Source organism: Mandrillus leucophaeus, unplaced genomic scaffold, assembly GCF_000951045.1.
Source record: "Mandrillus leucophaeus isolate KB7577 unplaced genomic scaffold, Mleu.le_1.0 Scaffold700, whole genome shotgun sequence".
NCBI classification, from domain to species: domain Eukaryota; kingdom Metazoa; phylum Chordata; class Mammalia; order Primates; family Cercopithecidae; genus Mandrillus; species Mandrillus leucophaeus.
The window spans coordinates 550,608-566,050 of NW_012107587.1; the positions used below are offsets into that span (position 1 = coordinate 550,608).

General features: G+C 36.7%; 1 protein-coding gene across 1 annotated transcript in view; it reads right to left on the bottom strand.

The window, feature by feature from the left end:
- SLC5A12 (solute carrier family 5 (sodium/monocarboxylate cotransporter), member 12) overlaps positions 1-15,443 on the bottom strand; it is a 50,598-nt gene that overhangs the window by 7,664 nt on the left and 27,491 nt on the right. Inside the window, exons 9-13 of the mRNA XM_011964703.1 lie at positions 13,369-13,481; positions 9,144-9,211; positions 5,327-5,413; positions 2,591-2,757; positions 250-353 (exon numbers count right to left, since the gene is read on the bottom strand). Of these exons, the coding sequence (XP_011820093.1) occupies positions 250-353; positions 2,591-2,757; positions 5,327-5,413; positions 9,144-9,211; positions 13,369-13,481 (539 nt within the window). The remainder of the gene's footprint in view (positions 1-249; positions 354-2,590; positions 2,758-5,326; positions 5,414-9,143; positions 9,212-13,368; positions 13,482-15,443) is intronic.

Here is a 15,443-nt window from a genome sequence, read left to right on the forward strand (position 1 = left end):
TCCACCTCCTGGGTTCAAGCGATTCTGCTTCCTCAGCCTCCCGTGAATACATGTTTTATATATTAATAATCAGATATATAATAATGAAAGGCGCCTTTGTATGTCAGTTTTGAGAGAGTAGACATCTCTGTGGGAAGAAGGGTTTTTTTGAGAAACTTGAATTCAAACCAATAAGACAGTCAGCCAGTCCACCAATGCATGCACTAGCCCATATCTTCTTTAGTCCCAAAGGGAGGAATTATAACCAACCTGTTATGAGGCTGATGATTACTCCAGCAGCAATGCATCCTAGGCAGCCCACTGCACTGTAGTAAAGGTAGGAGATTGAGTACCAGGTATCAGCTATTGCAGGTCTGTGGAAAACAGCACATGTCACCAATTCCGTGCATTTTAAAGACCCCCACAGTGATGTAGAGGACTGCTCAGGATTCATTTTAGGGCCTGGCATCTCAAAAGCCTAAAGCATAACTTCTTGTCATTTAAAAAATTATATTTAGACAAAATGTGCTTTGTATTCCACTCAATCTAATTCATTCCTGAATTACAAATATAACAATACAGACACTGAATCATAAGTATTACAATGAGGATTGTGTCTTTCATTTCATTTGTATTATTTATTCCTCAGACATCTATTAGGCCCAGATTTAGTGCTAGTGATTGTGACAGGCATTAGTGATCTAAAGATGAGAAAGTCACAAAGTCTACATATAGGAGCTAATAGATAATCATAAAATGGGTTGGTTTTGCCTCAGTAGAAAAGGTATAAAAGATTAAGGCAGCCTTCAAATTCAGATCAATGCATGAGATGATACCTCAGCTCATTTTGAAAGAATAATTAGTAGTTAATCAAGCAAAGAGGGTAGTCAGGGCCAGGAATTAGCATTCCAAGAAGGTAATACAGTAAGTACAAGCAGGAGGGAAGAATCAACATGGTTTATGTTGAACCATAAATAGGTTGAAATTCTTTGATATAAAATTTATGGAAAGAAAATGAAACTCAAAGGCAAATGGAAGCAAAATAATGGAGTGCCCATTTGGAACCTGAGTCAAAATGAATTTTATGGAGGAATGGGGGACACTAGTACAGCTCTTGAAAAATAAACAGATTTTAGGAGAGTGGAAATGAACACTAAGACATTACTGTGGAGGAAATAGCTTGATTAAGGACCCAAATGTAGGAAAGAGTGGGATAGGCATAGGTAGAAGAGAAGAGACAGAATTCAGAGTAGAAGGAAAACAATAGTTAATAACATTAAAACCACAGGAAAGTTTGGCAGATATTTAGCTCCAGGATAAAGGTTGCATTTTATTCCATAAGCACATGAATCATTGAAGTCATCTCCATGTGGTAGTAATGAGTTCAGGAAGGCGCTTCAGAAAAAATAAATCTAGTGATGCCTGGATAGAATGGGTTGTATTAGAAAAGAAGAGAAAATAGAAAAATGGAGGAAATCAAAAATACAAATAAGATAATTTCACTTTTCTGGACTTTGTAATGACGAGACTTGCCTCAAGATTGACAAGGACAATGGAGAGGAGAAGATATGCCGGGCCAAGAGAGACTTTCATAAATGTAATTTGCCACATTACCTGGCCAGTTTGAGAAGGCTGGGCTCAGAGGAAATGAGCGTGTACAGGGAGGTATTGATGATAATCAGAAAAGGGCTACTAAAAATGAAGTACTTTTGAGGATACACAAATAACACAAATCCTGTATTTTCTAGACTTGCTCTTACATACAATTAGAATGTGAGTGAACATTTATTAAAGTCATGTGTAGTGCCACTTGATATATATATACACACTCATATATACATATATACACACATATATACATATATACACACACAAACATATATACATACGAAGAGAGAGAGATATATATATAGTCATCTCATTTGATCCTCTCAAAAACGAAGTATAGTAGGTACTAATACCCTCATTTTTCAATCAAGGGCTCTGAGAATTCAAGAAGTTACAACTTACTAACTTGTCCAAAGATACAGAGGGAATAAATGGTAAAACCAAAATCCAAACCCAGGTATTTCACATTTCAAAGTCCACAATCTTCTCTCTACACAATAGTATCTGATGTGTTTTGATATTTTTGATCACTTACCCCAGCCAGAAGCAGAAAGGGAAATCCTTTGTTAAACCCTGTGTTCATATTATTTGGTTTAGAAGCCATAGGTTCATAGCAGTGCTCCTAACTCCGCATACCTACAAGCATTATCCTCATTGCTCACAAACTTCTTCTACTCAGTTTTATTCTTTGAGGTCACCATATTCCTCATACCCAGTCACCTTTCAACCCTCCACTATTTTTCTGTTTTGTACTCATATCTCCCATTAACTCTTTCACCAAATCCGTTTTTGTATGTCTGAATACCTCTCTATTCAGACATACAATGGACATCTGCAGAAAGCTGCAGCCCTGTGTGGCACTCTTCAGTGCTGGGTACTTCCCAGAGTGAGTCTCACAAGAGAGCAAGATGTGTCTCATCACACTTATCTCTGAAGAGTGCACCTCCCTCTTACCAGGTGACCTACTCTCTGGGACTCAGCGCCATCTTTAAAGTCAGCATACCTGCTGGATAGCAGTGGAGACCCTGTTGCTGTCACATTTGATTTGATACATTGGTCTGTTGATAGAGGCAAAGGCCATGTCTTAGAGTCTGGTGCAGGGTAAACGAAGGCCCCAATGGCCACCCAAAATGACAAGATGATTCCAGTAAGAAGACCTCCTAGTGCACCCTGGATGAAGAAGAAAAAAGTTAATGGGAAATTTGACAAAGTTGTCTATTGAAAGAATAATGAGATGAGGAGTTCTATGCCTTAGAGATTCTGGCGTTCCACCCCAAATCTTGGCCACGTGTTTTGGAAACACTCAAACTGCCTTCACCTCAATTCTCATAATGCAGGTTTATTAAGGAGTGACTTGTTCTTTAAACGAAGACACAAGATAATTTCACACTGATCAATATATTTAGATTTCTAGCAATAATTATCTTTCTCCTTAGGGTTTCTTTCTCTTACTACTTAAAAAGCTGCTGAAACTTTGATTCTCATTGGAAGACTTTCGGAAGTTAAGGAAAACTTCAAATATTAGAGTCATTTTTCGTTATCGACAGCTTTTATACAGAAAATATTACTCCTATCTCTCTTCCTAAGTAACTGACAGAGTCCCCTGAATCCCTAGTTTTGAGGTTTTTTTGTTTAAGTATGAATACTAGCAAGTGCATTTAGTAGTCTTGTCATTTAAGGTTTATATTTCTTGATAAATAATGAAAATTCAAAGAATCATTTTTCTTGTAGAGGAGGCAGAACAATTTAGCAGAGATTAGGACCACTAGAGAATATAATCGAATGTTTCTGGTCACTGCTAGGAAGCTGAGCCTTCTGAGTCAGAGAAAACAAACCTGTTGGCTTCTCTAGTTAATCAGAAAAGAATAGAAGAGACCGTGGTAAGAGTTCCAGAATGCTTTCTTCATTATTGTTTGAAGAAACTAAATCAGTGTGTGTGATTTGAATACTTGTGCCTTGGTCTAAACAAGTGGTCTGCAAATTTCTAATATAACAGTCAGACAATAAATATTTTAGGTTTCATGAGCCATGCAGTATCTGTCACAACTACTCAGCTCTTCTGTTATAGCATGTAAGCAACTATAGAACAATACCCAAACAGAAGAGGCTGGCTGTGTTTTAGTAAAATTTTATTTATGGGCACTGAAATTGGAATTTGATATAATATTTTCGTGCCAGAAGATATTATTCTTCTTTTGACTTTTTTTCCCCAACCACTTAAAAATGTCAAAATCATTTTTAGCTTGAAGGCCTTACCAAACACAGGGGGCCGGCTAGATTTGGCTTGAGGCATATCGTTTGCTGACCCCTGGCCTACCAGTAAGTGGCAAATGGATTTCAACTGGATGGATAACCCTGGGTGATCTATAATAGCTAGCTGGAGAGCCATGTTGAGACAGATTCTGAAGTTGCAGCCACATTCTGTGGGAAGGAGAGCCATGATTGGTTAGTAGGATCAGTCATGGCCATTGATGAGGGGAGAGGTGACACAAATTTACAATATTTACTATACTTTAGTAAATATCTAGGCAAAGGACATGTCTTAGAGGCTGATGCAGGGTAAATGAGGGCCCCAATGGCTGCCAAAAATGACAAGGTGGTTTCAGTAAGAGAAATCAAGGTGGTTTTCCTGACCAAATAGAAAAAAACTCCAATGTACTAACATAGATAATAAATTAATGTTTACAGTGCACTGTAAAATCTTATGTAGTTAGCTCACATTTTTTTGTGGCTAGAATATTGTCTTCCCTCACATTATCTCCCCAAAGACATAATATTCTTGTCAACCCCAATATCAGACAAGTGATTAAGACTGCTTGGGAAGTGCTACAAAGACCCGAATGCTCACTACCCATGAACCTCTTTACCTAGCCCAACAAGATTTATCTAGGAGAAAGGTCAATAAGGGTCAGGTAGCCACAGAGACCTAATCAGGTATACTATCTGACACAGACATTATGGAATATCCTATAGTATATAGATAAATAAGTGTAAAGTCAAGCTTTCTGGAATCAAAAGACTTTCTCGAAATACATACATGTAAGTGTGCAGATGGCAGTAACTGGAAAATGGCAATTTTGTTAGATTGAGAAAATCCTGCTATTATAAACGTTTAAAAAATATTGTTATATTATTTTTCCAGATAATTATTTATTTTGATTTATACTCAATACACAGTTATCCAACCAACATTTACTTGAAGACATACTGTTAGCTTGCCAGAGCAGCAAAATGAAGATCCAACTGTCAGAACCCAAGTTTGTCCCTTCTCCCCTACATAAATTAGTTAATTAGTTTAATAAAGTTAGTTATATATCTAGGTAACTATACACAGAAAACAATTAGATTTACATTTGTAAATATGAATTTTCAAAATTGTGTTTCAACAAAACTATTCTTGAATTCAGAATCTATTTTACAATTAATGTTGTGGGCCTTTAATTTAGAGAAGACTTAATTTAACCTTAAAGAGTCAGCTTTCATGTCTGGATATATGGTAGTTCATAACTACCTCTGCTTTTCTTTCATTTCTTTCCCAGAAAAATGACACTGAATGACATTTTTCCCAGAAAAATGTTACTGAAGTCAGAGATAGGTAGACTCAAGCTCTGTTTAATTCTACTGTGGATTCTTTTCCTGGTTAAGACAAATAGCTTTTCCAAACAGGGGTGAGAGGAGGAAGAAATGGCTGGGACCAGTTTTTGACTAGGAATTGTGAAGATGGCTGTGGGATCCTTACCTTCCAGTTTACAAAAGGGAACACAATACCCAAGGAGAATAAACCCAGCATTGGTCCCCCGCACATGCCGTGAATGCTGAGGGCAGCCTGTGGAACAAAAGCAGACCAGATGAACCCCCTACTCAAGGGTATCTGTGACTTCCTGGCATCATCCCTCTCCTGGACCTGGGATACAATTGGGTCCTAGTTCTGACTGTGCCATTTATTAATTATGTGCTTTCTATAAGTCATTTCTAAATTCTAGGCTGAATGATAAGCACTGTATTCATGTGTGTGTGTGTCTGTGTGTGTGTTTGTATAGTAGAAAGGCAAGCAACCTGAATTTAGTTTGAAGTCCAAGCTGAAACTCAGTGAATTTCAAAGTCTTCTTTCTCTATAAAAAAAAAATAAGGTCATAGAACCAAGGGGACTTCAAATCACCTCTAGCAAATTTTTTATCTTTTTTCCAGAAAGATGGGTTGCAATGCTTGATTGTTTTTTCCAGATTAATTTCAGAGAAGTCAATGCCTCAGATATATTCTTGACAAAATGGAGGCAGATGAGGGTAAAGCCTTGCTTCTTACCCAGCATCAATACTTAAGTTAATATTCCTGGCATTTCCTCTGCTAACTGATAGCATTAATTCACAGTTTCTAGGGTTGCTGAATTTGAAAGTTCATTTACTAGTGATTACATAGGAGAGTCAGTAAATTAGTGAAGGTAATTTTATCTTCCCCTGTGGGACAAATATTTCACAATCTCTTACAAAGTCACTAGCCACCATGCCTCAGAAGAAAAAGGCCTTCACATGATAAAAACAAACAAACAAAAACAACAAAAAAAAACAAGGTGGTGGGGGAGGAATTCAAGAGTTCCTGGATTTAAAACTATGTATATTTCTGTAGTGTACAAGCAAACTAATTTTAATTTTTACCTTTCTTTTGTTAATATTAAGTATGTATTAGAGGAAGACTTAGAGCTCATCTAATTCAGCCTCCTCCCCAATGCCCAAATACCTGCTAAGCCACTCCTGCAAGTACAGGACAATAGCTTTGTGCATTGGGGTTAGGGTTGCCTTTGGGGCTTGGGCAGGATATTTTACCTTATTTTACCTTGCTATGCCTTAGCTTCCTCACACGTCATGTGGGTATGCTAATACTTGCTTCCCATTTGGGGGGCATGGGGTTTGGTGAGTATTCAATGTGGAATCCAAGAAAAAACACAGAATACTGTCTGAGGAGTATGGAGCACATAAAGGCACCAAAGTGTTGACTACTACTATTATTATCTTTTTATTACTGCTCTAACCTTCTCTATTAGTGAGCTCTGATCCCTGACGCATGCCATTTGTTTGCTGAACTGTTATGATATCCAGAAAGTTTTTTCTCAAGTTGAGATTAAAATGCCCCTAGAAGTCATTAACAGCTCTTAGCAGAATTAGCTGATAATCATTAGGACAGCAGCATATTGGATAGAATGACCTTTCTCAAAGGGAGCTGGGCAAATCACGAACTGATCTTCCCTGCTGCTATTTGACCCCAGCCCCTCCTGCCCTACTACTCTCCACTCCATTGTGGTTCTGTGGTCACATGTTTCAAGTGAAACAGGTTTCCTTACTAGAGGATTTTTCGGAGCCTTCAATATGCCCCTGTATCATGTGGATTTTGGAGAGTGGAATGTAGTGTGCAGTGTGTTCCAAAGTCTTTTGACTGTGGAAATTTTCTTTCTTGGAACATGTCGCAGGATGAGACTTTCCAGAACACATTTTCTAAAGTCTTTAACTAAAACATTGAAAGGGTCTTTGTTTAAGGAACTTAAGCTGCCCCACTCTCACCCTCAGAACCACCATAAACACATACCATGGGTACGGGGTGGTTTCAGAAACATGAAATGAAATTAAACCTGGCTCTATATCTCATCCCTAGGGTACCTGATTTCTTGTCTTCTTCCCATATGTTAATTCAGAATATGAATGTTATGCCATTAAACTCAATTTAGCAAGGGTGTTTGGAAAATTAAATAAGGGAATTATAGTTGCCTTTTTTTGCCCATCAAAGTCAGATGTGTTCAGAGAAAAGAGTGGACCACCTTAGACTCAAATACCTCTCTTAGGAAAGGAGAGATCAGGGTTTTCACTCTTGCCTATCGACATCTCTTAAACCACATGGCACACATCTTAATCAATCAAGAAGGTGGGCCCAGCATACTCAACTGAACGAAGGCAGGAGGATGAGGGCATCACTCACAACTTCCTCCTCACTACAAGAATTGTTTTCCAACAGTCTCTGGAGGAGTCCTTGCCTATCTGGAGCGCCTCATACTTCAATTGCAGAGGAGCTTACAGTGGAAATATCTCTGGAGGAAAACAATTTAGTGACTCTAATCATCACCAGTTGGACATGATGATACTTTCTTAAGAGTAAATACTGATTGTGGAGCACAAGACATCAAGAGGCAACTTGGAAATATAGGTTCCATGAATAGGAAAATAAATCTTAAAAAAGTACCTGAGATCACTAAAGACAAACCTCACCACCTTGCCACTTCTGCTGTGTAGACGGGTATATATCAGAGTACTTCAAACATTATGAAGGGATTATAAAGCATCTGTGATAAAACAGTATGTTAATGGCCTATTAGAAAGGACACCATGTCCCATAAGTTCTTTTATGTAGACAAGTGAATTATTCCATCACTTAGCTCTCCCAGATTTGTTCCCTGAATCTTATAATGGAATTAATGGAACTTATCTAAGTAATCATTGGAAGGATCAAGTAAGTTAAACTGCTCTGGGAACTGGAAGGCCTTCTATAAACATTAATGATTACTATTCACTTACTGTGACTCATATCTTCATTTGAAAAACATTTATTGAAAACTTATACCATGATAAGAAACTCTAAATGATGTTCAGATTACACAAGGCCAGGTGTGGTGGCTCACGTCTGTTATCCCAGCACTCTGGGAGGCCGAGGCTGGTGGATCACTTGAGGTCAGAAGTTCAAGACCAGTCTGGCAAATATGGTGAAACTCCATCTCTACCAAAACTACAAAAATTAATTGGGCACCTGTAATCCCAGCTACTGGGGAGGATGAGGCAGGAGAATCGCTTGAACCTGAAGATGTACTTATCTGACGCTGTTTTGTGAGTTGGGTAACATGAGGAATGGGGATGGGTGGCTCAGGAGACTTCGGTCATAAACCTAGTTTTTTCACTAACTGTGAGACCTTGAACAGGATATTTTCACTTTTTTTCCTGTAATCACCTGCAAAATGAAGATAATTGAAACAGATTATAATTGAAACATAAGGTTCCTTTTAGTATTGATATTTTGTGGAATTGGGAGCTGTGAGTTCATCTTGGATGACAGGTGGAGGTGAGTAGATATCCCATTCTACCATTCTTTAATTATGTAACTTTGGGACAGTTACTTCTTAGTTTCTTCATCTGGAAAATTAGTGCATTAATTATACTACTTTAAGAGAAGTGATGAAGATTAAATGAAATAATACATTTAGGACTCTGCCCAGAACAGAGTGTTACGTACATGTTAATTATTATTGTTTTAACTATTATTATCACTACTTTTACATCAGGATAATAAATTCTCAGATCTGAATTTTTAGGAGTTTCTAATTTTATCTCACTATCCTATTACTAGTTTTAATAGTTTCTCCTTCTGAAAGTGATTTTGGTTGAAATTTTACATGTATTTTTATTTGGGAGCTGGTATTATTAAATGTCAGCCTTTGGATCTTGGAGGAAGAGGCAGGACATTAGAAGAGAGTGGGGGGAAGTTCTGGTGACATCAAATGTGTCTTTTCCTTCTTTCGTTACCTGCACAACACCTCCCAGGACGGATGCAGCCACAGCCATAGTGGTACACAGCACGCCAAATAAGAGACCTGAAAGAAAGAAAGAAAAATTACAACCGTAATATCCTGAGGGATTCCTGACTTCAAGGGATGACATGAGCCCCACTCAGAACTGTCTCTGATGCAAGCCCTTTGCAAAGGGATCTCAGTGAGGACCGTCCTCCACATTCAGCCGTCATCAGCCCCAAGAGAGGCATTTAGGAAGTCTCTCTACCGAGGAAAAGTTTCAATGACCTGCTTCCTCAGGTCAGGCGGAATGAACTGGTATCCAGCCTCAAGGGTTATCCTAAGCTTCTAGAAGAAATCTGTTATGTGGAAACTACATGAAAATGTGGGAAAGGTCCAGACTAAATCTAGACAAAATTAGTGGAAATTAATTCCAGGGCAACCACCCTCCAGCAAGGAGCTGAAAAAGAAGCTACTAATTCCAGGAGTCCAGTAGCTTTTCATCTTAACAATGGTTAAATAACGTCTACACATTCTACCTAACAGATTTCGCACATCTGGAAAGTTTTTCAGATTTTTCCCTTTGGCACTTTATTTGTATTTTCCTTATGGTCCTTAGTTATGCTACATAATGATTTATTTGTTTCTATATCACCATAAGGGCCTTCAGAGTACAGTGCTCTTCTGGTATCATAAAAGCTCGCTAATAAATCAGCATATATGTTTTAGTCAACATGTAAAAATAATGTCTTTTCTAAACCATCTTTTAAAAAGTCATTTTTTATACATCTTTGTTTAAAAATCATCTCAAGAGTACACTGAATTCCAATAATAACACATAAACTAAATAATAGAAAGGAGGCAAAAAGTAGCAGGTAGACAGAGACAGAGACACAGTGACAGAAATGGAAAGAAAACTATTGTGTTGATTCTTTTTGAACATTCTCTGTCAGCTATATATCCAGCCCAGTTCCCAACATGACCATTAATTCAATCTTATTGAATACCAACCATAGATTTGACACTGCGCCAGATGCCAGTACTATAAAGTTAGAACGTGATTCCTGTCTCTAACAGCTTTCACTGTAGAAAGGAACTACTTGTAAATTAATCCAACAAGTATATGCATATACCCAAGAACAATGCCTGGTACACAGCAAGTACTATGTATTTATCATTTTTATTTTATTTCAAATTCAGTACATGATATTTCCTATCAGGAACTTACTCTTAAAATGAAATCAGGCTAGCAACTTTTGAGGCTCTCTTTTCCAGCTTTTTAAATAGTGAATTATCATTAACAATGTGCATGTTAAAATAATTTGGGGGAAGTATGCAGAAGTCCACAATTTACTTCTAAATGTACCAAAAATATGATGGATTAATGGATAGATAGACAAACTGGATGGATATGCTAAAAAGCAAGCTTAGGAAAATATTAATGGAGAATCTAGGCAATGTATACATGATAATTCACAATAACATTTTTAAACTTGGCCAAATAATTTAATTTTTGTAATAAAATATAAGGAACATAACACAATAGCATAATTAAAATCATTATTGTTAAGAAGTTTATATAGGGAGAATTCAAAGTAACATAGAGAAAAACTTGAATTCTTCAAGTATACAGAAGAAAAGGACAAAGTTTTGAAAATAAGGGAAAAAGTGAAAGATATGGAAAACAACCTAAATTAGAAAACCAATTAAGCATAAAGGGATGGTAAAACTATTCATATTTTCAAGCAACAACCACACTTTCAATAAAATCAATTTGCATTTTAAGAATCAAAGAGAGTTGAGTAAATGGTCAGATATATCATTTTCTAAACAAAAACAAACAAAAAATTACAGCTTTCCACATTGATAATAAATAGTTTAGAAGACATTATGTGGAAAGCATCTTACTCATAATATCAAGGAAAGGAGGAGGAGGAGGATGAACGAAAGAAAAAGAAGAGAGAAGAGAAAGAAGAGAAGAGCGCGAGGGGGAGGAAGGAAGAGGAGCTGAAAGAGGAAGACGTTAGTATAGTTAATACGTAAAATTTAAAAAATACAATACAGTTAAATAGAAAAAAATAAATTCTATTGCTAGGTGGAAGACTGACAAAGATGTCAGTTGTTTCCAAATATGTTTTCAGGTTTAATGCAATCCCATGGGATTGAGGAGTGGCAGTGGGGGGTTCAGATAGGTTCCATGGAATAAACGTTAAAGTCATTTTGAAAGAATAAATAGTAATGAATAGCCAATTTTTTTTTGTAAAAATTACAATGGAAACATTTTTAATTTTTAAACTGAAAGAAAAATGAGAAATTGTTCTATCATATATTTAAATAAAATACTACAAAGCTATAATATCAAACAAGATGGTTTAGTCCTGTAATTACAGAAAATAAGTATATACTATGAAATATATTCTTATAGATGAAAAAAATTTATGTTATATATTTTTATTAATGAAAATATGTTTAAAACAGGAATATTGGAAAAATAATGCTGGGGAAGTGAACTATATAAAAAAAAATCTTCGTGGCTGGATGTGGTGGCTCACGCCTGTAATCCCAGCACTTTGGGAGGCTGAGGCGGGTGGATCATCTGAGGTCGGGAGTTCAAGACCAGCCTGACCAACATGGAGAAACCCCATCTCTACTAAAAAAAAAAAAAAAAAAAATTAGCCAGGCGTGGTGGCACATGCCTGTAATCCCAGCTACTCGGGAGACTGAGGCAGGAGAATTGCTTGAACCCAGAAGGCGGAGGTTGCAGTGAGCTGAGATCATGCCATTGCACTCCAGCCTGAGCAATGACAGTGAAACTCCATCTTAAAAAAAAAAAGAAAAACAATTTATCATCTTAAATAATAAATCAAATAAGTAATTTAGATGTATTAAATATAAAATATAAAAGTACTTACAATCTAAAAGAAAATATAAACATAAGTTTTTAATGTAAGAAATTTATAAGCATAAAGAAATGATAAAATAATAAAAGAAATGATATATTTGATCAAACAAAATGAAATTTTCTGTACATGAAAAATATGTTTAAAAATAATTAAGCTGGTAGACATTCTACAACAGACAAAGGACTTACTTCCTCTCTATGTAAAGAGATTTTGCAAACAATAAAATTTCTACTGTCTCATCAACAAATATATAGAAAGCATGAATAATTTTTTTACAAAAATATACAAATCATTACTATCTGAAAAATAATGGTCTATATTTCAAAATATGTAAATTAAAGCAAAAATGTGATGTCATTTTGTCTACTAACTTGGGCAATTTTAGAAAATAGTAATATTAAGCCCACAAAAAATGTATCAACACTCACTGCTGCCACATAATTATATATTCAATCCTGCTAGAACGAGATTTCATAATACATACCAAGAAAAATAGGTATAATTTTATTTAACAATGTACATAAGTTTTCCCAAATTACTTATATTTTCTATTAGTAAATACATAATTTGTTTATACTTTAAAAAGTAAACCTTGTGAAACTGCAATTTCTCTGGTAAGTGTTGAACTGATTATAAACATAATATGCAATTGCATGATTAAGCAAGGAGAAATTATTCTTTGATGGGGTTACTGGGAGTTTGGTAATAAGGAACAGTTCTTCAGAAAAGAATTCGGCTTTTCTTTGTCAAGGTGACTGGCCATAGTGAGCACAACATCTTCCCATGTAGAGAGACTAATGACCATCACACAGTGTAATCAAGAGAGATTGATGTGATTAGTCTGCAGGGGCATCCAATCTTTTGGCCTCCCTGGGCCACACTGAAAGAAGGAGTTGCCTTGGAGTACATAGAAAATACACAAACACTAATGATAGCTGATAAGATTTTAAGAATTTAAAAATTACAAAAGATTTTTAAAATTACAAAAATATCCAAAATGTTTTAAGAAAGTTTACAAATTTGTGTTGGGCTCCATTAAAAGCCATCCCGGGCCGCATGTAGCCCACAGGCCATGGGTTGGATAAGCCTCGTTTAGAGTGTAGGGTAAGTATAGAAGAGTATCTGAAAATAAAATTAGTTAAGGTAAACTAGCTAGCCATTCTTTCCTGATACCCTGCCGGATCTTTGGAAGTGTAAGAATCTATATGTGGGATTCTTCACATGTCTCACTGTGCATTTGTGTTTATAAGTGTGTCCTGAACAGCACGTGCAGGATTTTGACATGTACCACACGTACATTTCATGATATGGAATAGAAGGTCCACCAGCTGTACCTACATAAGCCTTTACTGATCCAGGTGCTCAGCTTGTCGGAGAGATGGGGAAAACAGCTCTTGACAAAATCCTCAAAGGTCACTGTTGCCAAGGCATTGATGCTGGCAGCCACGGTGCTATGAGGAAAGAAAAGTGAGAACATGGTCTAAGCTACGTAAGGCAGAACTACCAGCCTGCCCTCTCATCCAGGGCAGATAGATAAGGCAGGGCTCTAGGAAAAACAGATGCGGACAGGTCTCTATCTTCTGAGACTCCATGGGAACTATATGGCCTCTTTACTCATCTTTCAAATCTTTTTCCATGCTATTGCTCTTAAATTTTTTCCATGAACTGCAGTGAAGAAGCTAGGCTTTCATAATCTAACACCCACTAATTCCTCTTAACAAGAGGTTAAATGACCTAGCAGGCAGCACCAGAGGAAATGTGTGTGTGTGTGTGTGTCTATGTGTGTGTTCAGGTTGGAGTGGAAACAGAGAGTAGTGACTACCCTAACCCCGGAATCAGTACAGCCTGCCACTCATTAATTATTCATTCATTTATTTATACATCGTTTTATTCATTCTGGGTATCAAGCATATAATGGTGAACCAGGAAGACATAGATCTTGCACTCTAACTGGTACACAAACATTTGACAACCAATTATTTACCTGCTTACAGTTGTGAAATTGTTGTGAAGGAAAATAGCAAGGTGCTATAAGAGCATACAGAGACCTAAATTAATACGTAGTGTGGAAAATTTTCCTTAGGAAGTGACAGATAGGCACTGGGAAGATCCATGCAAAATGGGAAAAAGATGTTGCAGGAAGAAGGAAAGCTTACATATAAATGTCTCAACATAAAAAGGAGCTGTTACATTCAACAACCGAAAGCTACCAGCGTTGCTGGAATGATATTATAACAGTAAAAGAGAAAGTGGCAAGAGATAAGACTGGGAAGTGTCCACATATCGAAACTGCATAAAACCTCTGAAATTCCGTCTCTCACTTTCCAATCAGAGCTCAATCTTATTTGACCTAAAACTTGCTTAGGTGACACAGCACCTGAACGTTGGGGTTTTCTTTGCAGAATGACATGAGACCTTCTTTAATTCCTCATATAGACCTGGAATATTTTAGCTAGTGTAATAGATAAAATATTCAATTTAAGTGATGCAAAATCACAACTATGAAAAAAAATTCTGGAAAAGAAATAGGCCAATGAACAAAAGATGTCTAGGAATTTGTAACTTTTCCATTTATATTCATTAAAAATTATTCTGTTATCCTCCGGTGCTTACTTGAACACAAGATATAGCTATGACTTCTCTAAGTAATATATACAGAGGAAGTAAAAACTGTCCAAGACCCATATCTGAAAACTAAGTGCTTTAGGGGTACTGTTCGTATTTTTCTAAGAATTAAAACATAATATGTGACCCCTGCCAGACTCCTCTTCTATCTGGAGCTCCATAAAAGTTAAATAAGGAGAGAAGAGGATTAAATAAAAGGACTTTTTATGCTCCCAAAATCTTTGTCTTAATATACATCTTGTGAAAGTTTCCAACATCAAGGTTAATCTTTGAATCCTTTGGGTGGGAGAGAGCAGAAAGTTGAATTTGGCCCAGAAGGGTAAGGTTTGTAGAACCTTTGCAGGGTTGCATTGGCAGTCAGGTGTATCCATATGTCAATTTTCAGATTCTAAAGCTGTTACAAGATAGTGCAAATATTTTTTCCCCTATGTCTCAACTACTATCTCCCCATTCTATCCCCACTCCTGTCTTTTCCTTTCTCTGTCCCCACAGTCTCCTTGTGGTTGTGGCAGCAGTAATCTCTCTATACCATATGTTGTCCAGTGTGTTTCTTCCTTGAAAATTTGGGACTTAGAATAAAGGAATCAACACTCTTTTATGGGGGATTTATTCTGTTAACAGCCATATTTCTCCAGTCTGGAAAGAGTGAGCCTCAGAGTAAGAGAGCAAAAAATAAAGCACGTAGAGAGAGACAAAAAGACAGAGTGTGACCCTTACTGGTGTTTGAGTCTCTGGTGCTCATTATCTCTGTCCTGAGTGTCCTTGAGATCCTAGGACCAACACCATAG